The sequence below is a fragment of the Micropterus salmoides genome, unplaced genomic scaffold, assembly GCF_014851395.1.
Source record: "Micropterus salmoides isolate LMB-PRFRI ecotype aquatic unplaced genomic scaffold, ASM1485139v1 Ms_hic_scaffold_17, whole genome shotgun sequence".
In the NCBI taxonomy this organism is placed as follows: Eukaryota; Metazoa; Chordata; class Actinopteri; order Centrarchiformes; family Centrarchidae; genus Micropterus; species Micropterus salmoides.
In genome coordinates this window covers 7393230-7419776 of record NW_024040817.1, presented here as the reverse complement: position 1 = coordinate 7419776, position 26547 = coordinate 7393230, and the positions used below count along the sequence as shown (strand labels likewise).

The 26547-nt window shown below is 39.5% G+C and overlaps 1 protein-coding gene across 3 annotated transcripts; it reads left to right on the top strand.

Annotated features, from left to right (window-relative positions):
• The first annotated feature begins 1500 nt into the window (after window positions 1–1500).
• LOC119908130 (voltage-dependent calcium channel gamma-4 subunit-like) lies at window positions 1501–24386 on the top strand. Of its 3 annotated transcripts, none has more exons than XM_038725885.1 (6): window positions 1501–1636; window positions 5916–6245; window positions 12165–12416; window positions 16617–16700; window positions 19059–19199; window positions 19644–24386. In XM_038725885.1, exons 2-6 carry the CDS (start codon window positions 6215–6217, stop codon window positions 20480–20482), a joined length of 1347 nt encoding a protein of 448 aa, XP_038581813.1. In that variant the 5' UTR covers window positions 1501–1636; window positions 5916–6214; the 3' UTR covers window positions 20483–24386. The 3 variants fall into 3 exon arrangements, with proteins under 3 accessions (XP_038581813.1, XP_038581814.1, XP_038581815.1); XM_038725886.1 differs by lacking the exon at window positions 1501–1636 and adding an exon at window positions 1739–1887; XM_038725887.1 differs by lacking the exon at window positions 1501–1636 and adding an exon at window positions 5486–5613.
• The last annotated feature ends 2161 nt before the right edge of the window (window positions 24387–26547 follow it).

Here is a 26547-nt window from a genome sequence, read left to right as displayed (position 1 = left end):
ACTTGTTCATAGAATACACAATGACAAACGACAAAATATTCAAAATGCAAAAAATAAAACATTACATCTCCTCTTTAATAAAATCTATTTTAAAATCTATATGTAATATTGTGGTGTACAATATATGTGCATTTGACGCATAACAGTTTAAAATAGCACTGTAGCAGCAGGACAGAGGGTCAGTGACCTCCTAAGGGGAGAGCAGTGATTGGTGGTTATGTAGGGACTGAACCTTTCTATAGAATTTGACCTCTGACCCCTTGTTTTGTTACCTCAGAATAGCACTGTACCCTTATATGGGTTGGAGCTTTATTTTGCAGACTCAAACCCTTCTATGGTACCTAACAGATACCTAAACATATCCTATATAAGCTGTGTTTGATGTGCAGAGAGACAGTGTGGCCATCGGGCTGGGTCACTCTCCAAGCTGCTGCAGAGCTTGTAATTGATACTGAACTCCTTGATGTAATAAACTTTTATGATCAAGAACAGTGTCAAGCGGATTTCTTCTCAACACATCATCGCAGCATTATTGTTCGGACACCACAATATCACACAAAACACATGAACAGGCAACATGCAAACATTAGTATGAGCGGGGGCTCCCTCGCACAAGGGCTCATTATTAAGGCTACCTCCCGATACTCCTATCCCTAACATTACAGTAATGGCGGCATCAACTTAGCTGCTAACCAGTATAGGCTACTTATTTAACATCAGCTTACCTGCAAAATGCAAAAATGTCACCTTAGGTTGGCAATCGCTACACAGTGTTTTCTGTTTACCTCTTGTACACAGAGAATCTCATTATCTGACGTACACCTGCGAGACTTCCCTGCGACTGCCCCGGCACATTTTCTGTTTGCGTAGCGACACTGACACCTACTGTCCATTAACTGATACTATTGCTTAACCAGGACACTGGCAATGAATAACACAGCACTGTAATTCCTCACTAAAATAAACACCTCCTACACATGAATGCATTTGAAACATAAGAAAACATAAACACTCTTTTAACTTATACTATATCACAGAAATGGTCCTGTTTAATGCTCTACGCATTGGTCATTTCGCAACAATAGCAAGTGCGATGTTGGCTTATGTGAAGCATCAGTAAGTTCAGAGGTGATGTGTGGCCTAGCCTACTTCTTGCAGTGTGTTGCACTTGCCATACTGCAGTGTTCAGCGGATGAAGCAGTCAAGGAGTACAGTGTTGTAAATGACTGTTGTAATTAGTTGTCAGCGTGTTAATCCAGGGGACCCCTCTAGCAACGCCCCTGCTGCTGTGTTGTAATTTGAGGAGGTTTTCCACATTTCCACCTGAGACTTGTCAGATCTTGTGACTTTAGTCTAAATACATTGGAATTATTTGGTCACACCTCTGCCCGCAACTAATAGCCTATTCAAGCACCTGACTCCAGCCTCCACAACACATCTTCAAAGGTACAGAGACTGATAGAAACTGGAAAAAAATTTAACCTAATGGACTCTCTGTGCTGTCGTCCTTACAGTCCATTATCTCTCTCTCTCTTTCTCTCTCTCTCTCTCTCTCTCTCTCTCAGTCACACACACACAATCACAAACGCGCACCTCGCCACCACTTGCCTCAGCAGCGGCTGCAAAACTTACAAAGGTAAGCTTATAACTGATCAAAATGTTTATTAAACCTATCATCTGACGCATGACAGCGTGTTGATTTGACCGGTGTACGCATGCTTGGAGCAGGAGAGGAGCGCACCACATGTAGGCTACCCGTACACATTGTACTCTTGCTATAATCATCCGGGAACCACGGTGCTCTCTGCTTTGTATTTACATTTGTGTTTATTTAGGATATTTAAGACGGCGTTTATCAGATACCTGTGCGTGAAGACGTATTGCAAGGTAAGACAATCCTTATGAGCTAGTTATGTGCGAAATTCAAGAATACAATAATAATAGCAAAGCTGTTAAGTGTCTGTGAAGATAAAAAGAAAAGGAGGTAAAATCATCACAGGACAATATGGTCCCTATAAACTTATTAACACAGACTCCTCCATGTATATGAATGATTAATAATAAGATTGTCACTTGAAGATTATTTGTTCTTTTTTTCCAACAAATTATCACACCATCAGCTTGACAGATTCAGTTGTTCTCTTTTGTCTCTGTCCCGTGTTAGAGAACAGTCTGTATTATAGTATGTGTAGGATCTGCTGTGCAGGTGGGACGTAGTGTGTGGGCTCCAGCAGGAGTCTGGATTTAGATTTCTCTGTCTGTGCTTCCTGCCTATTGAGTTTCACTTGGCTCCAGTTTAGTGCTGCGTTCATAAAAAAAGAAAAGTTTCACCGATCTCTCTCAACATCTCTTTTGCTTCAATACTCCTGTGAGCCTATAGCCAAATAGCTTTATAAAAAGTGGAGATGGATCGTTTTTCTACTTCATTATATTGTTTTAGGGGAGCACAAGGAATCTTTATGACATTACCATAATCTACTTTATCTATAAAACCCTTAGTATCCCTAAAAGGATCCTTTTAATATTTTTAAACTTGTGCAAAATTACCTCCAACAAGAAACAGAAGTGTCAAGGACAATTCTCGCTGTGAAATCTCGTGAGAAGTGAGTTTTTGATACTAGTCTGAGACTTCAATGCCAGTGTCAGTTGCAAAAAGATGAACTTTTTTGTGGACTTTATTTTGATGGTAATTGGAAAAATGAATACATTGCAGCTGGTATGGGATGCCAACTGAAGCCATTAACTGCACAGAATCCAAAACATTTTGTACCTTTTGCCTTTAATTTCTCTAAGGATTTGGTTTGGATGGTGGCTTGCCACTGTGGTATGTTGCTATTATAATCATCGCTAATGCTCCAGCAGCTCCTACAATATGTCCATGTTCTACTGCTGCTCTGTATTCACGGCAGGATTCATACCATCGCTGCATTCATGATGCCGATTTGTCCTTGAACTTTTATTCTCTGCATTATGCATCTGCGCTGCCACAGGCCAGCCCTTCTAGCATGTACTTGTTCTATGTAGTGCTGCAGGGCCCTTGCTCAAAATCCATGCTGTCAGCCTGAAATGTAGATTTATTTTAGGGGATTTAAGAACAAAATAACAATGTCTGAGTACCTTTTTTTGTGGTCATGTTTGTTGGTACTGATTACAAGCCCTCCCAGGGGTCCTCGAGGGCTTTCAAGGGGTCCCAAAAATCAGCAATCAGATGAATGACGAGTGCAATACTGAACTGTTGTAGTGCCTCTAATGACCACAAGATGGGCCATTCAATGAAACTCAGATTGTATTACTGCATTGACAAAACTCAAATTCTCTTTTGAATGACACAATCAAAAACATTTTTTCCACAAGATTATATGGTCTCAATAGCTTATTTGCATTTTTTAATTGACTAGTTTGATGCAATAAAGCTTCCTTGTAATTAATTGCCAAATTTCTATAAGCATTTTCTATTTGACAAACTGCTCTAACTTTGAAACATACAATGCAAATCTAGATGCACATATTAATTTAGCAAAATTTGAAAGGATTTTTTCTGTAGGTTCTACATTTAAATGCTACATTTAAAATACCATACGTTAGACTAGTCCGCGAGCAGGAAACCAAAATTCAATCTGCAGTTTCTCTTTAGATACCTGAAAGTGACATCACAGATGGTACAACAGTTATACTTTTTCTCTGTCTATGGTAAGCCAAGGATATGTTTAAATGCTACAGGAGCAAACTTCACACTTTGGAACTTTCACTAGGACTTTTTTTTGACAGTTTAAAGGGTTTCACTGGCCAAAAATCTTGCAAGGCAACACTAAATGTCTTCTTCTTGTTCTCTGGTGGGGGTGGAGGTGTTGAAGAGTTTTAGGCAGCGTTAGTGTGTCTGGATGGACTCCTTGCTCACTTGCTGCTTTGATTTCTGCCTGAAATTTTGATTCATTATTTTGTGTTCACTGAGAACACTTCCTAATAGTGACTCAACTGCAGCAGAACCTGCATGTTCTTAAAGGAGATGAGATGAGAGCCTGGTTTTACGGTGCAAAAATCTTATCCATTGTATCAGATACTTCATGGTTCTTTGGTTTTTTGGCCTAAATGTATATTTAGGACAGGTTCTTATGGTCCTCAAGTCCCTTTGAATCAGGTTTTATGTATGTCATTTTGTGGTATTTTTTTTATAGATCTATTTTGTGTTGACTCCAAGATTCTGGACCTATGAGGACCGTTAGTACAGACAAACCTTAGGGGAAACAGTTGACCAAATGAGTAAGAAGTCTTCCAATTCAACTGACAAGATATGTTGATTATAATTGCGTGTTTTGTGACCTGACACCCCATATCAGCATAATATTGCTTGTCTTGCCTTCCAAAAGAAAAGTATTAGCATTTTCTAATTTGACAGGCCTGTGGCATAAAAAAAACTTGGAAAAAGTTGGGGACAGAATTTTGGTTACGGTTAAAGTAAATGGAATGCAAACAGCAGTCTCTGTGCCAAAGATACACACTTCACTTGTCCACCCAACCTTCATCTTAGCTAAGATTTGTACCTGTATAAAACCGTCACCGGTAGTTCAGCCTTTGGGCCTAACGGACAATAGTCATAATCACAATCTGCTAGATTTCCTTTGTACGATAAATGTAAATATCTGTCGTATTTAGACATTTGAACAAAGGACTAATGCTGTTGTTTTTCTTTGGAGTTTCCAAAGGGGGTTTGTGTTTAGAAGCACTTCTAGTGCTGTTGGTATCCCATGCTGTGTTGCTGCTGATGCCTTGCATGTGGATTTTGGGTGCCCTGCAGTTCTGGCAACAGCTTGCAAGAAAACAAAAACTAGCAAAACCAGGTGCTGATGGGGATGTTCTCTTCAGGGACACGCTGCTTGTTGTAATGTAGGATGAGTTCAAGCAGGAAAGTGGCTGCTCTGCTGAAATGCCCTTGAGCAAGGTATTAAATCCCTACTTGCTCCGGATCTTTCAGCTTTGAGAAATCAGCATTGTGCATTTCCAAGCATGAAACAGCACTCAATGCTTGTGATTAAGCCATCGCACCAACAGGAAGAAAGTTGGATGGATGAAACATGCTGAGACACTGTGCTAATGACTCACAAGTCTGTCATCTCTCCTGTGAATGTTCATTCCTCATGGACTACACAGTATGCAACCATGTATATCCAAAACATAAGTGTGTGTGGTGTTGGTGGGGGGGGGGGGGGGGGGGGGGGGGGGGGGGGGTGGGACAACGTGTGTGTGTGAGTAAATGTGTGTTTGCATCCGTCATGTATGACATCCAGGACCCCTCTGCACACCAATGGAATTCACACACTATTTTTTTTAATCTCAGCAAAATCCTCTCAGCTGTTACATCCATCCCTCTACTCCCCCAACACGCACGCACACACACACACACACACACACACACACACACACAGACACGAACACACACATACACGCTCGCCAGCTCCACCATAGACTTTGGAATTCACTGTTGCCATGGCAATGGAATAGAGCACGCTCTCTCGCATCGCCTGTTCTTTTCTATTGCTTTCTCTCTCTCTCTCTGTAGAGGCAAACCAGCTTCTCTTGTTTGACAAGGGGCTCATCTTTGGCCATCGGCATCAGGTTTTGGATGTTTGTTTATTTGTTTGTTTGTTTTTTCAATGACATATCATCATTCTCATATAGAAATCATGTTTGTATGAGAGATGCTTCTGTAGAGGAGCGTCCCCTGGTCTCAAGACTCATGTCACGTTCGTTAATTGAATCCATCCTTTCCCCTCTGTATCTACTCATCTCTTCCTCTCTCTTTCCTTGCTCTCCCTCATCTTCTCCTTGTCTTTTTCTTCGCTCCTTCTCTTTCTCTCTTTCCTCTCACTCCCTTTCATCTGCTTTTTACCCCTCCGCCTTTTTCTTCCTTTCTGTAGCTAAGATGACTGCCATGACAATTCAATGAGAGGAGAGGACGCCAAGTGAAGCATCCCCCGCTGACTAAAAAGGAGAGAAGTGCTCAAGGTAAAAAGAGGAGAGGGAGTAGAAGAAGTGAAAGAAGAAGAAGAGGAAGAAACAAGGGATAAGAAGAGAGAGAGAGGCAGAGGAGTGAGAAAAGAGGCAGGGGAGAGAAACTGAAGGATAAACGGTGGATGGAGGCGGCTCGGACCGGGGCTACGGAGCGCTCTTCACCGACGAAGAAGAAGAACAGCAGCAGCAGCGGGGGGGAGAGGAGATGGAGGCGAAAGGCAGAAACATGCCCTCAGGTAACGTTCTCACACACACACACACAAAAACACACACACACACACACAGAGGCAGATGTGCATGTGGTCTTAAATACACGAACAACTAGATGCACATGTGGATTCTTGTATGCATACACTTATAAATGACAAATCCATAGATAGATATAGATATTCAAGTACATTCAAACACATATGGACAAGTATGGACAAACACAATCGTGCAGGAAGCCACCCATACACACACACACACACACACACACACACACACACACACACACACACACATTGGAGTGCAGATGTGAACAGAGGTCTGGATTCAGAAGCCAAGTGGTTGTGATTAATCTGCGCTGGCATTTGTGTAACCAAGCTAAACATTTGCTTTAGAACAGAGACGACTGAAGGGAGTGCTGACACAGAAGCAGTTAAGAAAATTCAGGGAACATGCTGTAAAAAATGAATTTGTGGTGGTTTAATTGAACAGCTATTGCAATACTGACATTATCAGCGTGAAAATTGAAATGTCAGTCAGTTTTATGTTGTCTTTACATCTTACATCTTGGCCCTGGATGACAGATTTTTTGAAATGCACATGCTTGGTTGGTTGGATCCCAGGCTAACCATGATCAAGTAAAGCTTTTAGTGCCTATACTGGATGCAACTGTGTTTTGTGTTTATATGTAAGAGTACAAAATATTTAATTTGTTGCCTGAACTAGCTTTGTCACTGCAACCTGAAGCATATTTGTACACATGTACTACAAGTTTGCTTGTAGTAAAATCTGTGCACACATAAACCTGCCATTTAACTGACTGGGGTTTAATATATTTTAGCGTTAAGTATCATACGTGAAAACACTTCACCACATCCATATATGACTATTCTCTAATAAATATTAGACATGTCAATGGCTAAGCATCCACGTTACAGGTTTTTTCAATGCAACATTTTGAATGTCCAACAGAAATGTGACGGGACCAATCCAGTGTATACGTGGAGGAAGCCTGTTGCTGCCATGTTGACAGGTTTACTTTAGCTTGAAACAGCCTGGTAAAGAACATTTATTTTGGAGAATGGGACACATTTTCACTGTCTAAGGATAGATGCTGTCACATGCTGCTGATTAACCACTTGGGGCAAATTTGTGATATTGGGCTATAAAATAAAATTTAATCTGAACATTGTTGTGTTGACACAACATTGACTTTTTTAAATGTAAAGTTAAAAAATAAGTGTATGACAGCTTTCCTAAATATGCAGATTCCTATTATTAAATGTAAATATAATTAACAAATACATATGTATTATTAATGATTACGCTACCCAGCAGGATACAAAATAGTTTAAATTAGCCTCATCTTTACCAGCTGCAGCAATAAAGTGATTCTTACACATTAGTGCATCAATAATTAACATTCAATAATAAATATATATATATATATTTTATCAGAAATTGACTATTCTGCATGGTGAGTACTTTAATTTTTGGTACTTTAAGCATATTATGATGTTAATACTTATGTACTTTTACTTAAATACTATTTTGAATGCAGCACTGGGTTGCACCAACTATGTCTAAGTTCAAACTTGAACGTAATTTCTAACTTTCTAACTATTAACGTTTTAAGGGTTGCACCAGTACGTCCAACGTAGACATAAGTTACAACTTAAGTCTTACACCTAGTCCTTAATAGGTGTAAAGTCCTCCATAAAATAGTCGAGTGGTTGTCATGGCGCATCATGGGGACCAGGAGGAGCAAATTATACCGGGCCCTTCTGCTTAACCGAGCGCACACAGCCTGGATGACAGCTCATTTCGGTTAATGAAGCAAAATGCAGATCGCAGACTGGTTAAGTTATGAAGGTATGAATTGAAAATGTAGCAAAATGAAGAGCAGATTACTGGCCCAAAGAAAATACTGTATTAAAGAGTAAAAATATGAATAATAAATAAATATGATAAGGCAATGACTTATTTTTATTTATTTATTTATTTTGCAAATTTGCGTTACTTGTAACAAGTTACTACCCACCCTGCTGCAGGCGCCCTCACTGCTGTCTTCAGGTAGGCTGTAATAACAGCAGCACAGAAGAAAAGTCTGTAATATTGAGGCACTTAGCTGAAGCTGTCTCCAGCAAACTCTTATTTTGTCTCCCTTAACTTTTCAGCACCTCACTTGCATTGTATCGGATGTTTTCTATAGGCCTACACGTTTTTTGTCCGCGTTTCAACCGTTTAATTATGTCTGATGCGGAGTTTGTGATTGATTGACTAGTCACTTACAGTAAACCTTCTCGCCTAGCCAACTCCAAAATCGCCGGAGAAAAGTGGGGGGGGGGCAAAACATAGATTTTGAAATATGAGCGGGACATGTCCCCCAATGTATAATGGCTCATACGCGTATATAAGTTATAATGTTATAATTTCATCTGCCAGTTATACTTTACCATTCGTTACGGGCAAATTACGTCTATGTTGTAGTTAACGGTTTTACCACTCGATGTCACTGTTGGACTAGTTGTAGATTAAGGTTTCATAGTTATCACTTAATCATAATTATTTGTCCTTGTTTACATACCTTTTTGTTGTTGTTTTGTTGCTATTTTTAGCCGTTACCCTCTTCAGTATTGCAAAACGTTGAAAGAGAGAGAGACAAACAGATGACAATACCGTAATAAACTCTGTTAAGAATAGTGCCGTTCACTGATTGGCCATGGGATGTGTAAAACGTCATTTTCTGCAACACTGTTTTGATTAGTATGGACTTTACGCCAGAGTAGCTAAGATGGACCTTAAGGGCCTGTGTCGACCAAAGTGTTTTTTGCCAGATGAAAACGCCACCTGCTCTTCTGAAAACGCCCAGCAGGAAGCGCTAGCGGGCGTTTTTGAGGCGTGGTGTTTTTTTCAGACTGCTTTGGTTGCTATGGTACATAAAATCCATTGTAGCAAGGAGTTCTGCCTAAATTTACTGGATGTAAAAATGTCAATAGAGAGTAGAGTCCTTGCCCTGGCCCTTGCTCTGTATGAAGGGAAGGCTGAAGCAGGTAGAGAGAGGGGACGGACTCGCTGTATGTGGGTTCATGAGATTTTGTGGGCGAGGAAACATCTCGGCGAGTACCACCGTATGGTCCAATAGCTGAGGTTGGACGAAGCCCTGTTCCAGGATAGTAACCGTTGGAGGAGGGGGCGGGACAAATACCACACCATCCAATCTTGAACGAAACGATGTGCCTACTCGCCGAGGTGTATCCTCGCCCGCAAAATCTCATGAACCCACGTACGGACAGTCTGTGCTCTCATGTTTCAGCCTTCTCTTCATGCAGAGCAAGGGCCAGAGCAAGTAGGCCTACATACTTTGTGGTGACATTTTTACATTCAGTAAAATTAAGACGGCTACCCTACTTGCAGCACATCGCCTCCACGGAATCTATCATAGCAACCACAGAGTCTCAAAAAAAAAAAAAAACACTGCGCCTCTAAAACGCACCCTAGCGCTCCCAGCTAGGTGTTTGCAGAACAGCAGGTGCCGTTTTCAGCTGGCAAAAAACGCTTTGGTGGACACAGGCCCTAAGTCTCGGTGGTGCAACCAAACATCAACACAGCTTAAGTCTCAAACTAACTAGTTTCAACGTATTAGACCCTAACTTAAGGTAGAACTTACGTATCGCTGGTGCAACAGGCTGCAGGACTTTTACTCGTAACAGATTCTATCTACACTGTGGTATTAATACTTTTACTTAAGTAAAAGATGATTCTTCCAGCAATGTATTTGTATTACTTGACCACCCAGTGCAGTGATGTATTCAGTCTTTTGGGGACTTACCTTATGCATATTCTAGCAGGCAGGTCAGTTTCAGGGTCAGAGTACCAGTGGTCTTTGTTATTTTGGGATTTGTGTTCCCATGGAAACACCCCTTAGGCCAGCTGAATTAGCCAAATAGTTTAAAAGCCCACACATATTATCTATGCGATAGATTGTTTACTTTAACCTTCCATTTGTGATTGCATGAACAGAAATTGTAGTCGAGGGTTACCAGAACGCTAAATGAGTTTTAATGCCACCATTAGTCCAGCGTATTCATTCACATTATTGAAATTTAATTTGAGGAACTAAATAATTAAATGGATCCTATGCAGATCCCACTCCCTTCCATACTCTTTGGATGTTTAATTTATGTTTCCTGAAGCACAACAGATGTGTTGCATGTCAATTTTCCTCTCATTGTCTCCTCTTTCCTCTTTCTTTTCATTTCATCTCCACTCGTCTTTTATCGTCTCTTCACCCATTCCTCTGTTGTCTCTATTACCCTCCTATTTTTATTAATGTGCACAAAAACCTCTGTACCCTCCTTTACTTTCTTTTCTTTCCCTCTGTCTTCCAGCAGTCCTTCTTCAACCCTCCACTTTTCATTGTGTAATAATTTTGGATGTTTTATATTTTTGTTAATGTAGCGGGACTGGCATGTTGTTCCTCTGCTGGCCTTCTGCTGCCAACATTTCTTTACTGCTCCAGGCTTTGTACGCTGTTTGTTGATTAAAAACCACTCCACTGTGCTCACCCAGAATGCAATGGAAAGACTCAACCCCATCAGCAGCTCCCACCAGTCACCCACAGCAGCCAATGGGTGATAGTAGTTATATTAATGCATAAATATTTGACAGTTCAAATGCAGGATTTGTGAACAAGGTGTAATGCAAAAGATGTTACTTGTCGTATTATTTGCATCACGTTTTTAATTTCATTTAAATCTTTTAGGTAATTTGTGAACCTTCATTGAAATAAGTGACTTAAACAAGAGTGTATTTAGTTTCAAATTAGCTTGAATACTGAAAATAATGGATTATTTGGCTATGTTAATAAAAGTCTTAAAATTAATCAGTACCCCTTTAGGAAAAAAAAACGGAGGGTCTCACACACCAAAGGCAGGTGTCTTATCCATTGCGCCATCACCACCAACTGTTATAGTAAAGTTTTAATCTTTCCCTTGGATCAGTGTTTGGTTGTAGCCCTCATCTACCTCACTCAGTGGGGACATTACATATCCTGTTTACATCAACCAAAACTTAGTGGGAACTAAGGCAAAAAAACATATTCCTCAGAATGTCCCATGAGCAAGTCCCATGACTTTTACTTTGTTCAAGAGCAAAAACATTCAAGCAGCTGTCTTTTTAAGGCACTCTGGATCCTCCACCCCACCTATGGTGTTTGCCAGCTGTCTTTTTATTCTTAAAAACTATTTTTATAGGTTTATATAGATGCAGCAGTAAATCACGATCTGAGTGGATTTAAAATAACAGTTGTCTAGTAAGAAAAGGTAATACTGTTTGGTAAAGTTGATAGATAATGTAATCTATTTCTCTAAATTTCAAATCAATATTTTACAAAGTATATTAAGTCACTGTAGGTGATTTATGTTATCCTAGAACTGGGGAACATGTTTTAGCTCTTTTGGTAGATCATTTATGCCACTTCTAAATCTCCCATCCTTGTTGAAGGATCAATAAAACCAACATACATCTACCAATTAAAAGACTATACTTGGTTGTGGTAAATCAATATAATGACTTGTTGATTTGTGATAGTTGGAACTACACTGAACAAAATTGTAAAGGCAATACTTTTGTTTTTGTCCCAATTCATCATGAGCTGAACTCAAAGACTCTATGTACACAAAAGGCCTATTTCTCTCACATATTGTTCACAAATCTGTCTAATTCTGTGTTAGTGAGCACTTCTCCTTTGCCAAGATAATCCATCCACCTCACAGGTGTGGCATATCAAGATGTTGATCAGACAGCATGGGTATTGCGCAGGTGTGCCTTAGGCTGGCCACAATAAAAGGCCACTCAAAGTGCGTTTATAATTTGGTTCAGTGTAGTATTATTCTGCACCAGTATGTACTCATAACATATGACTCTGGTGTCTTTGTTCATGTCAGATATTAGTTTCCTTCCCCGCCCAGCGATGGTGTGGTGTGAGCGGGGAATCCAGGTGCTGCTGACTACCATGGGAGCGTTCGCGGCCTTTGCCCTGATGACGGTGGCTATCGGTACAGACTACTGGCTGTATGCCCGCGCCTTCATCTGTAACAGCACAGCCAACTCATCCCAGGAAGACTCCAACAACAAGGACAAGAAAGACCCTGGGGCACTCACCCACTCTGGCCTCTGGAGGATCTGCTGCCTGGAAGGTACAGCTGGCTGTATATGAGCATGCATGTACATGCATGTGTGTGTGTGTGTGTATTGTGTGTTTGTTCAAGGCTCTGGAAACCTTTGGATTCATTGGGGGTTGAATGTGTGTGTGTTTTCTCATGTGCTGGTCACTGGAGGGTCTTGCTGAGGTCAGTGTGCTCATCATTGTAATCAGAAGAGACATAAATAGGTGTTTCTCCTATTCACATACACACACGCACAAACACACAACTTCTGATCTGATCTTTAACCTTTTGGAATCATTATGAGATCAGTTAGAAGAATGACAATCATAATTGGTAATGTTCAAGCCGCTGCCACCTCAAATTTGCAACGTTGCAACCTTTAAGTGACTAAAGCAGAGTCAGGTTGGATGGTATCCAGATTTCAGTCTGTGGTAAGGTTTAGGCAACATAATCACTTTGGTTAAGGTTAGGGATAGATCATCGTTTCAGTTAAATGGTAATAAACATGTTGTGTGTCTCAAGTCAGGGTTAGCGTTTAGGGTTAGGAGTTTTTTTGTATTAAACCAGTCCATAATCATTGCCTAACCTTAACAAGTGCTATAAGTGCCTAAACAAAGGATAAAATTGTTTAATAATGCTGTAGTCACAACAAGCATGTATTGTATTACAAGATTGGATGTTAGAAATGTTAACATGCATTATACTGATACGTTTAGTATCAACATTTTTGTGACTTTTCAGTTATGTTAATTAAAAACATTTACTCACGTTAAAAGAAAATGTAATCAGGACTGCGTGATATTTTCTCAAAGTGTACTTGAACTTGGTATCAGTTGTACATAAACTTTATTTCTTGGAGACAGGGTTTAGTATCTTACTTCCCCGAATTACCAGCAAAGAATAAAATAAACAATAATAATGAAATTACTTGCCATGTATATCATGTCAAAATGCGGAGACAAGATATATCCAGAAGCTGTGATGATAGTGTTGCACCCTGCAGCTGCCCACACACGTATACAAATACAGAACCCCAATGTCGCCAAGCAGCAGATGCAGCAGGAGCAGCTCGCTGTCTGAAAGCAATTGTCAACCTTTAGTAATGAAATTCCTTAGCTATAAGCAGATCTAAAAAAAATAGGTGACATGTAGTATATGCATTTTCATATATTTGCAGTTACAACACCTACAGTGCATTTTGGTATCATCATGACATGTTGCAGTAGACTGATAATAAGATGTTAGAAATGCCCTTTGTTCATGTTTTTGGTACATCCTGGATTGTTGCACAATTCAGATAAGAGGATTTCTAGATGGGTAGTGCTGAGGTTTTTTTTCCTGTGTTGCACTTGTTCTTTTTGTTTCATGCACATACATACAGTACGCATTCAACATAAAGATCATCACAATGCCCCACAGCTCAAATATGAGTGGTGACTCATTCAGTGACTGATTAAGTAGTTCTCCTGTGCTGCTGCAGGTTTAATTGGACAGCACATACATACATATACAGACTAAACACTAACAAATACACAAGATGAGATATCCAGGATACAGCTTTCTACCATAAAGGTTTTTGTGTTTTACTAAAGGATTGACATGTTGCATTTTAACGGCAGTAAATTGCCACATTCATTTTAAGGCATTAGTATTATTACCATACACAAGAGAACTGCATCAAGGACAGCAGCATCCTTTTCACGGCATTTTCCACTGTGTGCAATGAATTCTGAAATGGAAGGACATTTGTTGGCTTTCTAGTTTCAAAAGTTTCATCCAGAATGAGTTAATCAAGTTTAGTTTTTGCAAAATATTTCATATGGGATGGCCACTTGTTTGAACTGACAGTTTAACATGTATCTTGTGGTGTGACATGCACTGCAAGGTTGTTGTGTACAGAACTGTGACATTTGTTGTTACCTACCTTATTTAGAAATCATCCAAGGTAATATAAACTACAAAATGCAGTACAAATACTCTCCCCTTTCATCCCAATCTAATGAAATCCCTTTGAATCCATGATGTATGGGATAGTCTGTCTTGAAAATATTAGATTTGCTTCAGGTTTCTCTTGGCTGACTTTAGTTTTGCACAAGTGTGTGTGTGCCTGATGTTTCATTTTCCTGTCTTTAATTTTATTGCAAGAGAAACACTGGATTTCTATTTTCCTCTTGATGTTTATTTTGTCCATGAGAAGGACAACTACCTTTCAAGGTAAACAAATAGTCCCTCTTAAAAAGGAATGTAAGTATACTTCTGCAGTTTCTGTTATGATTTACAAGATAAAACAGAAGCAGGCTACTGTTCTTCCAGAGATAAAGCTTTCAGAGTGTCTAGTACTGGCACATGGTGGAAGGAGTGTAAAGTCAACTTACTGTACACTACCATACAGAGGAAGACGTATAGCAATCATGTTTAAAAGAAAATTACAGATTATGATGCTTGATTCAATACAAGCTGATGTGGGCATCATGACATAGCTGAACAAGTTAGAATCACCCCATTTTGGTCGGGTCGTAGAGATTCAAATCGTTTGCCTTCTTATCCAATCACTGCCATAATCAAGATTTTCAAGATCAAGTTTTTTTTTTTCTAAGCTATTCTAGTGGCATGACTCTAGGGACGGTAATGGCTGTCAGTTAGTCCAACACTTTGGTCCAGACTGAAATATTTCAATATGGATTAGCATGACATTTTATACACATATTCATGGTCCTCAAGCAGTGACTCTGGTGATTCTCTGACTTAAGCTGTGTTTCCATCAACGTTTTTTTTGTGCGCATTTTGAAATATTGCATTAGAAAAGGTTGATGGAAATGGCAAAAATCCTTAATTTCGCAAAAAAGTTTTTACGCTCGCTTGAGGTGGTTTTTTGCCTTTGGTGAGATGGAAACACTTTTGACAAATACGTTCTGATGTAGGGAACATGTAACTCACGACTGATCAGCTGTTTCTGATATTCCCTTAATGTGCGGAGACATGGCTGGTAGCAGTTTGTCTGCTTGAAACATATTCCTAAGGACGTCACTCTATTTTTCTAAGATCAATGGCCATCAGTTCCATGCGGCTGGTTGTGTGTCTGGTTTGGAACGCATACGTCTTGTTTATTACAGCCATGTGTAACATCAACTACTGACGGAACTATGCTTGCCATAGCCTGGTTTATTTGCTCCAAACCAGCTGAATCCGCTTAAAATTCACATGAAAATTGGATGGAAACATGGCTTTTGAATCCAGGTCTTTCTTGCTCTCTCCATCTTCCGCTTTTTAAATCTAATGTTTTCTCATCAATAGTTCATTTGTCTGTCTTGTCTATACATAGGGTGACCAGGTGAGAATGGTGAAATTCAGTATAGGGGAGCTGAGGGTGGGCGCGGCCTCCAGTACATTATATTCATTGTCAGTGAACAGTAAAACATGTGAAAGTCAAAACTCAATGCTAAAATGAATTTGTTTTGTTCATGAAGTAAACTGTCTGTCATTAGGAATAAACATGGTGACAGTATTTTATGTAACAGTGTGTAAATCATGATCCGTTACATACAATTTATTTTATTTTATTTCTTCAGTGCAGTGCAGTTCACATCTGTCTGCGCACCACACGTGTCAGATCTCTCCTGCGAGTGCAGCTTTCATCATCTTCATCTACACTAGAAAATGAAAAGGGGAAAAGAGCATGCACATGTGGGACTTTGTGGCTATAACAACTGTGTTGACACGTTGACCACAATACCCTGCAGTCCTTGCTGTAGCCAATGGAGAGCCGGAACAGTGCCCATCTGCGTACAACACCAAAATAATGTTTCACAATGATCTGTAATTAATGTTTAATTATGCTAACTAATCAAAACGCATATTTAGTCAAATTTTTGGGACAAACTGGACAGGATTTGGGACAAACCTGTTTTCTTGTTTACTTCTTTTTCTTCATCTCCTTCATTTCTCTTCTTATTTCTCTCTCTGTGTGAATGTGTTTGTATTCCCTTGCCATCACATCATCATTTTCTTCCACTTTGTCTCACCAATCTTTAATTTTTCTCTCCATAATCGTCGTTTGTTCCCATGTCTGTATTCACTTTGTTCCCATCACTTTCTCTTTGCTTTATTTTCCTTTTGTCTCCCTATTTTAATTTCTGCAAATCGGTCTTTTACCTATCTTTCTCTCTTTTATGTGATCTCTACTTTTTCTATACCGCCTTCTTCACCCTCTCCCTCTCTGTCTTTTTTCAGGCTTGAAGCGAGGTGTGTGTTCCCAGATCAATCATTTCCCAGATGACGCAGACTACGACCAAGATGCTGCAGAGTATCTGCTGCGTGAGTGACAAACAAACACACAATTGAACAACAAATGCACACAGACATGTGAAATGGCATAGACACACTTTTACACTGCCAGCAATAGGTATGCATACACACATCTCAACAGAACACAACACACATACACACCTTACAGTTTCCATCACACACGGATACAGAAAGGACAGAAGGGGATGGTGGGCGGACATCAATGCACGGATGTCAGATTCAAGCAAAGCGTTCCTGGAGAGGTGTGTGTGTGTGTGTGCATGCGTGTGTGTGTGTGTATGTGTGTTTAAATGCCCAGGTGCATGGGGTTGGGAGTCTGGGGGTGTACAGAAAGCTTTTTTTTTTCACAGATGGATTGAAAGAACAACCTTCACTAATGGATTATTTTCAGCTCGGGATTCAGGTTTCACATCTTCCTTCACACACCTCCATTTTGATATCAAATTCTGTTCGTACAGCCCTGAACCTTTTGGTTTACAAGGTATATGTTCCATCCATATATATATTATATAAAGATATCTATTTCTGTGAAGAAGGTTGCGATTCTATCTTGTCTGCATTGCTGTGCAGCCTTGACTGAACAAGAGAGCTTTTACCTCTGCAATGGCTGCAGAATCTTTTCTATTTGTTTTAATAATATAAAATGTTTAGAACTTATTGTTGGGTACTTTCTCTAGCTTTTTTTGGATTCAAGTGACTGCAACAGTTGATGAGAAAATAGTGAAAATGTTAAGCAATCTTTTGAAATTCTTTTGAAATTCCAGCCCCCAAAACTAAAGCTTCTATTATTATTCCAATTATTTTCATTAAAGATAAATCTGCTACTTCTGTTTTTTACGGATAGATTAATTGTTTTGTTAATGAAATTTCAAAAATGTGACATCTTCAAATAGCTTGTTTCAACAAAAGCCCAGAACCCAATGATATCCTATGTACAATTCTGTATGCCAAATATAGCAAATTCTTTCATTTTAAAAGTTTGTCATTTTGGCTTGCAAAATCATCAGTTGATTATCAAAATATTGCAGGATCTTCTGTTGATTGATTAAAAACTTAACTGACTAATCATTTCAACTCTACTTGTAACAAACAAAATAAGACTAAAACGTCAACCTCATTGGAGGTTATTATGACTTGACAAAATTATTCTGTTGACTTAACACAGACTGAGGGTTTGTCACCCCAAAGGTCAGAAAATCACCCCAAATCCCCTGCAGCTCAACATCCTTTATTATCAGCTACTTATCAGATAATCAGTGAATTGTGCTGAAGAGGTGAACACCGCCCACATGGTCCATTTTTAGTTTAGAGAATTATTTGCAACCACTGTTTGACATGTCTGACAGAGGCTTCTATTTATGATTCATGATTATCAGCATTATCTTTTCCCTTCATAGGCAAACAAAAGATAACGCAGCTTGAAAAGTCACCTTCAAAACTCGAAGGCGCTACGATTCCACATGTCCCTGCCAGAGATGACTACTCAGCACTTTAATCTTCTATAATGTCTGACTACGTTATCACTACTGCTTATAGGTTTGAGGTGTCTGCAGAGGAAAATACTGAGGGATTTGCATTTGCAGCCTTTCTGGAGGTGCCGAGCTGCTTATTGAGAGTCAATAAATTGTATTTGATAATGAAATAATTATTTTGTTGCTAATAAACATAGTTGATTTCATGCTTTGTACCTGCTGCCATTGTCAGCAGAGTAGAGGAACCCATAACCAGACCCTTGTTGAGCAGGGTCATGCTCCAATCGACTATACAACATGTAGACATTGTTTATTTCAGCAGTTAATATTGTAATTCTATACAAATTGGGGACTTGTGAGTAGCATACTTTAAAAGTACAATCAAAGAAGCCAGTATATTCTGACCAAAAACACTGGATCCTGCATTTTTGATAATTACATTTAAGATTGCATTTTTGTTTAACCCCCCTGTCGGATAAACCCACAGTCTTTAAGATTCTTTAAAACCTAGTTTGTAATGCAGGCTTTCTGTTCAGAATTTCCAAGCATAAGGAGAGATATACTATTGACAAAGCTCCTCCAGAGTCACAGAAGACATTATGTACTAAATAGTATGTAGTAGGCCTACACTTATATAAATAGAAAGCTTCTGTTCCAGAGCCAAGTTGTAGTGTCAGCTATAGCAACTCTTGGTAACACTTCCCAGCAGTGTCACAAGACTTAACTTTGCACCTTCAGATGGTGTTGAACCTAAAAAAAGTCACTTATTGTATTATACTTAAAAAGTACAGAATAAGTCATATTTATCAGACGCAACAACGTCCAGAGAAAGGTGATAAACCCTGACATTTCAGTACAAAGGATGATGTATTTCTGTTGGGGTCCTACACTGCAGGTGTGGTACGAGCATCAAGCATCTTCCCCATCCTCAGTGCCATACTGCTCCTCCTGGGTGGGGTGTGTGTTGCCTCAAGCGGCTTCTACAAGAGCAAAAGAAACATCATTCTCGGAGGAGGGATTCTGTTTGTAGCTGCAGGTAAGACTACAGCTTTGTCGTGGTTTTGGCAGAGAGCTCTGTTCTTTCACTTATAGTTTGGAGATAAAGTTGTCATGGGTATTCTTACTTTTAAGAGGAAATGTGGGTTAGAATTTTATTTAAACAGGAGCTCATAATGTGCTATCTGCTTTAGTATCTTAGCTCTGGTTGAAAATAGTGTCTGCTGGCTAAGCAGGACTTTTTCTTTCCAATCTTAATCCACTGGAAACTCAAATTAAACTGTGCTGTTTCAGTCATATATAGGTATAATAAGACATTCTGTCAAATGATATGCAGATTGACTTTCATATTGTCCCTGCCTCTCATCTGTATAATTGAAAGGCAACCGCTTCAGAATGCCTGCCTGGAAAACAATTTAATGAAGCTGCAGGTAAATTTGTCCCAGAGGAGCACTTACAGTAGTAGTCTTGTATTTTTCTTCAGGCCTCAGCAACATCATCGGAGTGATCGTGTACATCTCAGCAGCACTGAGCGACATCTCCCCCAAGAAAGATGAGGACAAGAAGTGGCACTACTCCTACGGCTGGTCCTTCTACTTTGGCGGCCTGTCCTTCATCCTGGCTGAGATGGTGGGTGTCCTCGCTGTCAACATCTACATTGAGAAGAACAAGGAGCTGCGCTGCCGTTCTCGCACCGACCTCTTTAAGAGCACCACGCACGCCATGCTGCGACTGCCCAGCTACCGTTTCAGACGGCGCTCTCGTTCCAGCTCACGCTCCACCGACCCGCCGCACTCACAGGAGACCTCGCCCATTGGCGCTTCCAAGACCTTCAGCCTGCCACCCTCTGCCCCACCCTTCTCTGTGGCCACTCTGCCCAACCCCCACCACACCAGCAGCGGTGGAAGCGGAGGAGGGGGCGACATCTCCATGTACACCCTGTCGAGGGACTCCAAACTGGGCAGCCTGGGAGGCGGCGCCCCACCTCTCTACGGCACAGTGGACCGCGCCACGCTGTACCAGCTCCACAACTACTTCCCAAAAGATTCCAGTGGCAGTGGTGGAGGAGGAGCAGCGGTGATAAGCAGCGGTACACTGCCATCTCACTCCAAATCCAACTTGGCAGCAGCAGCGGCTGTAGCCCAGAATTCAGCACCGCTGAATACCTCCACATCAGCCACCACACCTGCCCAGTCAGCTCCGATATCTACAGCCACAATGGAGAGGGACAGGGGCAACATGGGAACCCTGGACCGACTGACAGCCAAAAGGGACAGGGATAGCAACTCAGATACACTTAACAGGAAAACTACACCAGTTTAAATCTAAACCACACAGAGGAAAGTGAGAGGTTAAATAAAAGAGAGGTGGAACTGAGTTTAGAGAGGTTAGAGATATCTGAGTTGAAAGAGAGGCTGAAAATGTGTAGGTGACACTTAGACGGTAATGTTTCTGTCCTTGAGCCTGGGGTATCTAGCTGCCATAATTACTTACCAATATCATAAACAGTCATTAAACACCTGATGTTATGTGCAAATTCAAAAACAACTGCCTTAAAATGGTCATGATTTTATCTTCATCTTCCTTGGATTAAGTTAATTACACAGTAATGGTGCAGTGGAGGCTTTAGCAGAAGGGATTTTTTTTGTAACTTTTCATTTCAGCATCGCTCCATTTCAGATTTTGTTGTACAAAATCATACACTCACAACTGTGAGCTTTCCGGTAAAACCAGTCTCCCAGTGCAGCAGTTGGGGGTTAAGTGCCTTGCTGAGGAGGCAGCAGAGCTCAGAAGTTATTTACTCTCTTGTTTGACATTTTGTCAGCTGCAATGGGGATTTAAATTTCCACTTCACTTTAACAATAAGAACCTAATAAGCTCTGATCTTGTGATTTGTAAGAAACAAGACATCTAAGTTAAAACATTACTAAATCTGGCTTAAAAGTGAACGTTTTCACACATCTAGACATCCAGTTTAAGCTTCAGGCATCTTATCACCTGCAAACTTTCTGGTTTTCTAAACCATACAACACTTTTTAGAATCATAAATAACAAAATAAATAAGTGGCCAGATGGTATACGCCACAATTAAATTTCTGTTTAAAAAAGAACAGAGACACAGACAGGTACGGTCAGCCAAGTATCAAGCTGCTCATTGCTCAAGATGACTTTCAATTCAAGGTCAACAGTAGCTACTTAATGCCTGGTCTTAAGAAAGTAACATCAGCCACCTACCTACTGACACACACACACACACTCACCAGAGAGGCTGACACAGTGTGAGTCTATTTATTTTTCATTGTGTGTCAAAGGTAATTACAGTGACAGATGGGCATTAACTCACTCCTAGAGAAAGACACAGCCATAGACTTTAAGCTTCACCCTGTACGCCTCCATTACACCACTGCCAGTTGTCAGTAGTTAGGTTAAACACTGCAACAAATCTGACGTTTAATTCCTAGAGCCTTTGTTCAAATGTGTCAAATATTTTCAGAATTCTGGCCGAATAAAAGTAGACCGCTGTTCTTGTTTCAAGATAATTTCACTTGTTTCTTGTTCCCTAAACAAACAAGAATTTTGATATTGGGCAGTTCTTGCAGGTCTATCACTTGAGTATACTTGTGTATACGGCCACAACCTCCAAAATTTGTTGTGAAGCCAATAGCACCAATCTACATTTGTAAGCAGGTAACTTCCAATTATAGAGTTTTCTAAGGGAAAATGGTTTCAAACTCAGAAATGTCAGTAGCTAGCCATGTAATTCTTTAATTATTGGTATTGCTCAACAGTACTTGAAGCACACTGCTCATGAATTTTGGTTGTTTCATGTCATCAGACAGTAGAAATGTAAATGCATCAAGTCGATGGAAGTACTTGTAAGAACTGGACCTTTATGCACTCTATGTGATGTTTACTTGCCCACATTGATTCCAGGGTTTGTATGACTGTTTATGATGATGATTCGATACTGAAGGCTACAAGGCAGCATCCATTGAGTTCTTGCAAAGGGCTGCAACCACAGGCAACAGGGTGGGGGTCAATTCAGTTTACACTCAGGGGGTGGAGTTTTAGTTAGAACTTAGATCAAAAGCTAAAAATTTAAATCATGTGTTACTCCAATATGAGATATCAACCATTTTATCAAATCAAGTTCCACTTATTCTTAAAAAATAATACAAAATTGAAGCACATTATTTATTAAAGAAGTAAAAAAAAGATTATATTATGATGATATTAGATTTGTAAAGAACCAATCAGATTCTGAACACAGTATATTTTTGAGGGTGTTTCTGAATTGTTGTCAGTGGTAACTTGAGGGCAAAACATTTCCGTAATGGATGCGCTGCATAACATTTTTGACCAAACCCTTCACATGTCCTAAATCTGACTACTGGACTGATATACTGAACAATGAATGCACTTCTGAATCAGCTGCGTTTGCTAGTGAATTCAACACAAACTTGGCTGGAAGAGGGAAAGAGAAAATAGCACAACAGCTAGCTTCAGTTCCCCTTTCATCCATCTCTCTTTTAGATTTAACTATATACTGTTTCACAAACTAGAATAATAAATGTATTATTGAGTATATTATCGGCCCATCCACTTCAAAAAAGCACATAATGTCTGTAAATGCTAATCTTTGTGTTGTCTTTTCATTCTGAGTGATGGATCATCTCTGGGTTACATGAGACTGTGACTCCTTGAGTATTAATATCATGTTGCTGGTGTTTCTATGATCGTAATGGTTATTGCAGGGTAATTATACCTTTTGAAATCTTTACTTTTTGTAATTTTTTTTATGTTCCTTTCAACGACTTTTAAATTTTCTTTCTCTTGCTTATGTACACTAAAGTTAGTGGTGTCATGTGGAGAGCATGTGCACAAAAGTGAGAGGGTGATAATGTGTAAATTCATCTCTGAATCATCTTCATTTTCACTTAATTCATTACATTTATTTGTACAGGGAGGGGTTGACTGAGCATGCATGCTCTTTTTCAGTAACACCCTGCTTCACCTTTACCTTCACATTGGCACCCACTCAGTAAAACCAGTCATCTGCTGGTTACTGAGCTGCTTCCCTGGAACAATTGGGGGCTACGTGCCTTGATCAAGCACATTGATAGTTGTTGAGTGTAGCGTGTTTGTCAATTTATTTCCTTCATCTTGGTTGTTCCACCCATTCTAAATATATTACTGGGCCTTCTAGTCCACTTTTTTCCAAATATCACTCTAAACTTTACTGTGTACATTATTTTTACTGTAAACTATTAAATTGCACTGTTTTTCTTTTATATTTTCATTGAATTACTCGCTTCTTTTTTAAGTTGTTTCTGTTATTTTGATTTTTTTAAATGTTTATCTCTTTCCCTACTGTTATTCTTTTCTTTAATCTTCTCCTAATTCTTTTATTTCTTAATTTCTCTTTAAGTTGTCGTTTTTCCTAGTTTTTATTTCAGTTTTGGCTTTTGTTGTTTGTTGTCTCTTTTGTAATATTTGTATTTACACTGTTCTCTGCTGTCATTGTTTTGTCCTCATTTCTTTGCAGGCTATCATTTTGTGTTTTTTTTTTTCTAAACATTACCAACGTAGCCTAATAATCAGTGTTTTTTAATGTTCTGACTAGTGTGTAACTGTAGGCGATGGAATTTATATTAATCTATTTATTTTCGTGGTTGTGTATAGATATTGGTAATGTTATATTCTTTCGGAGTTCTTACACCTGTAACTTTGGGCTACAAAGGCTTTCATGCCTGCCTGTGACATATTGTCAGTAGCCTAAGTGCTGTTAGAGTGGGCTAAATGTGGTCTGTGTTGGTGTTGTCAGTGGTTTTTACATTGTAAACAAGTACAGCAAAATACATCAGCCCCATGCTTCCAAGACACGTGTATTGTTGAACACCAACATGCATCCCAAGCATTTTACCTTTTATACAGTGATTGTGAGAACATGGTCAAAAGCAGATGTTCTGTTCCTTTGTTTTCAATTTATATCCTGATGTGAAAGCCTTTTTAAAGGCGGTATAAGTCACCAGCTCCTTTTCTCAACACTTAGGCTACTGACACTAGTCAAACCTGAAACTCTTCAAATGGACTGGTATATTTCCACCCCAACCGGTACATGTAAACAACAATAAGGAAAAGGGGAAGCAATACAATATACTGATCCTCACTGGAAAAGACAAAAAATATAAGGTATATATACATATATACATAAATATATAGATATATTCAATAAAGTTCTATATGAAAATGTGGTTGTGTTGTGTGAATTATTAAGTGCAAATAAGTGTGACTCCCAAAACAGACTCACATAAATGTAATTTTACCTCTCTGGTCAACAGCTGCCTTGACTGGTTAGTTTGGGTTATAATTTTAACCCTTTAAAACACTGAAGTTAAACATAAGAATAAAAAACGCAAAAAGCAAAATTGATCTTACTCTTAAAAAAGGTCTATCTCTATAGGGATCCTTTCCACAATGTTGTCAGGCACATGTAATAACAATCTGAGCCAGATGTCAGTGGAAAAAACAAGCACTTTAGTGGACATACTTGGACAGGGCACAATTGCCTTAAGTTGCAGCCCTGTTTCGCTGCTGCCATCTGCAGTGTGCTCACTGACTACTGGAGCAACTTCACAAAATGTTGTCCAAATTAGTCATATAGATTCAAAAACATGGGATATAAAGTCAAGGTTGAAAAATACTGAAGTTACACCTTAATGTGGTGTGATGCAAAGCAAAGTTTGTCCTTTCCTTTTGTATGGGAGGCAAGTAATTTACGATAGCAGGCTACACACAATTGACCAACTCAGGAGAGGGAGGGAGTTGAAAGTTGCCCAAATGTTAACTTTATGCAGATTAATAGACATTTGCTTGGAAAAACTGTCACACCTCATCACACCACACATCGTAGGCTAGGAAGCTTAGCAAAGGTGGATAAATGTCTGTGGACAGGGAGATCATTCTTGTAGTTTCTCTGATCTCTCTTTTCTATGTTCTTGCAACCAAGATAACATCCTCACTCCACTTCTACCTCTTCTACTGACAGACAACATTAAACAACATTAAAAGCATTTGAACAAACAACCAATGCTGTTGTGGATAGATAGATAGATAGAGAGAGAGAGAGAGAGAGAGAGAGAGAAAGAATACTGTGAAAAAAAATAATCTGACCTAAAAAAGGAAACAGAACAGACCATGACAGGTAGTAATTAAGACGGTGCAGTCTCTTAATAATGCTGAGATGTCTTCTCTGGAGAAAAACACAGGGAGGGACTGTCAGCCCAGGGGAAATGTGACAGTTTTTAATCCCGCTGACAATAGATCTGCTAGCAGAGCACACAGGAGACTGAGATGTGTTTGGTTGAAGCAGCACGGAATGTGATTTGGTGTGAAAGTTTTAATTAGTTGGCCTCTCTGTCTGGAATCCTCCTGATGCTACAATGAGTCTTCATGGCTTTGTGCAGCAGGAACAGGCACAGAAGCTCTGCACCAGGTTTTCACTGTATTCCTGCATTCTTACTACATCTTTATATCTTTGCAAAGACATAAGAAATGTAATATTTCTGTGGGTTCAAATTGCACTACATTTCGTAAAAACGCCTGCTTATTGTGCTCATTGACAAGACTGAGCACTGACTATTGCCATAAAGAAATAGCATTTTGAGCCTTGATTGGTGGTTTAGGTGCATGAAACTGCATTTCTAAAATGTGATCATGTCATTAATGTGTTGATCATCAGCAATTTTTGATTGGGAAATCTATTTTGATTGGCAGGATTAGGGGATGTGGAAATGTAATCGGTATTAGTGATTCTGGCTGCGTTGTCGCCTCAGCAGTTTGGATACAGAGTCAAAGGCCTATTGATTTAAGATGAAAGCTTCCCTTCAGAGTAATCCAAGGTAATTAGTAGAAAGAGTAAGGTGGCTGAGGTGAGGCTGAACTGTTGAGAAGAGGCAAAGCAAAACAGATGTGGGCAATGATGATGATGATTTAGGCCTCACTCCATCCAAATCAGCAGCTCTAAAAGTTTTGATACAACTGGATTTACACACAGAACAGGCTTTCTGTGGACTCTTCTCACAGAAAGCCAGGTAAAGGGACATTAAATTCTCATTTATGAAATTGTGGATGTTTGTAAAGCTGTTGAACTCTTGTCAATCTGGGAACAAGGTAAATTATTACTCTTTGTGTGATGCATTTTTAAACCCTAATGTTTTAATACCTTTTTCAATTTGTGAGACATCATCTCACTTGGGAAAGAAACATTACTGAGCATGAAACAAGGACACAAACCTGGAAAAGAAGAAATATATATATATGTTTGTTGGTGTATGCACCTGGTGAGCTACTTTTGATATGAATTATTGGGCACCATCTTGGAGTTC

Excerpts from the sequence above, each read along its gene's own strand:
- LOC119908130 (XM_038725885.1), top strand. The coding sequence starts at position 6,215 with ATGGAGGCGAAAGGCAGAAACATGCCCTCAG. Across the intron at positions 16,701-19,058 it reads TGCTGCAGAGTATCTGCTGC|GTGTGGTACGAGCATCAAGC; the intron begins GTGAGTGACAAA and ends CCTACACTGCAG. Across the intron at positions 19,200-19,643 it reads GATTCTGTTTGTAGCTGCAG|GCCTCAGCAACATCATCGGA; the intron begins GTAAGACTACAG and ends ATTTTTCTTCAG.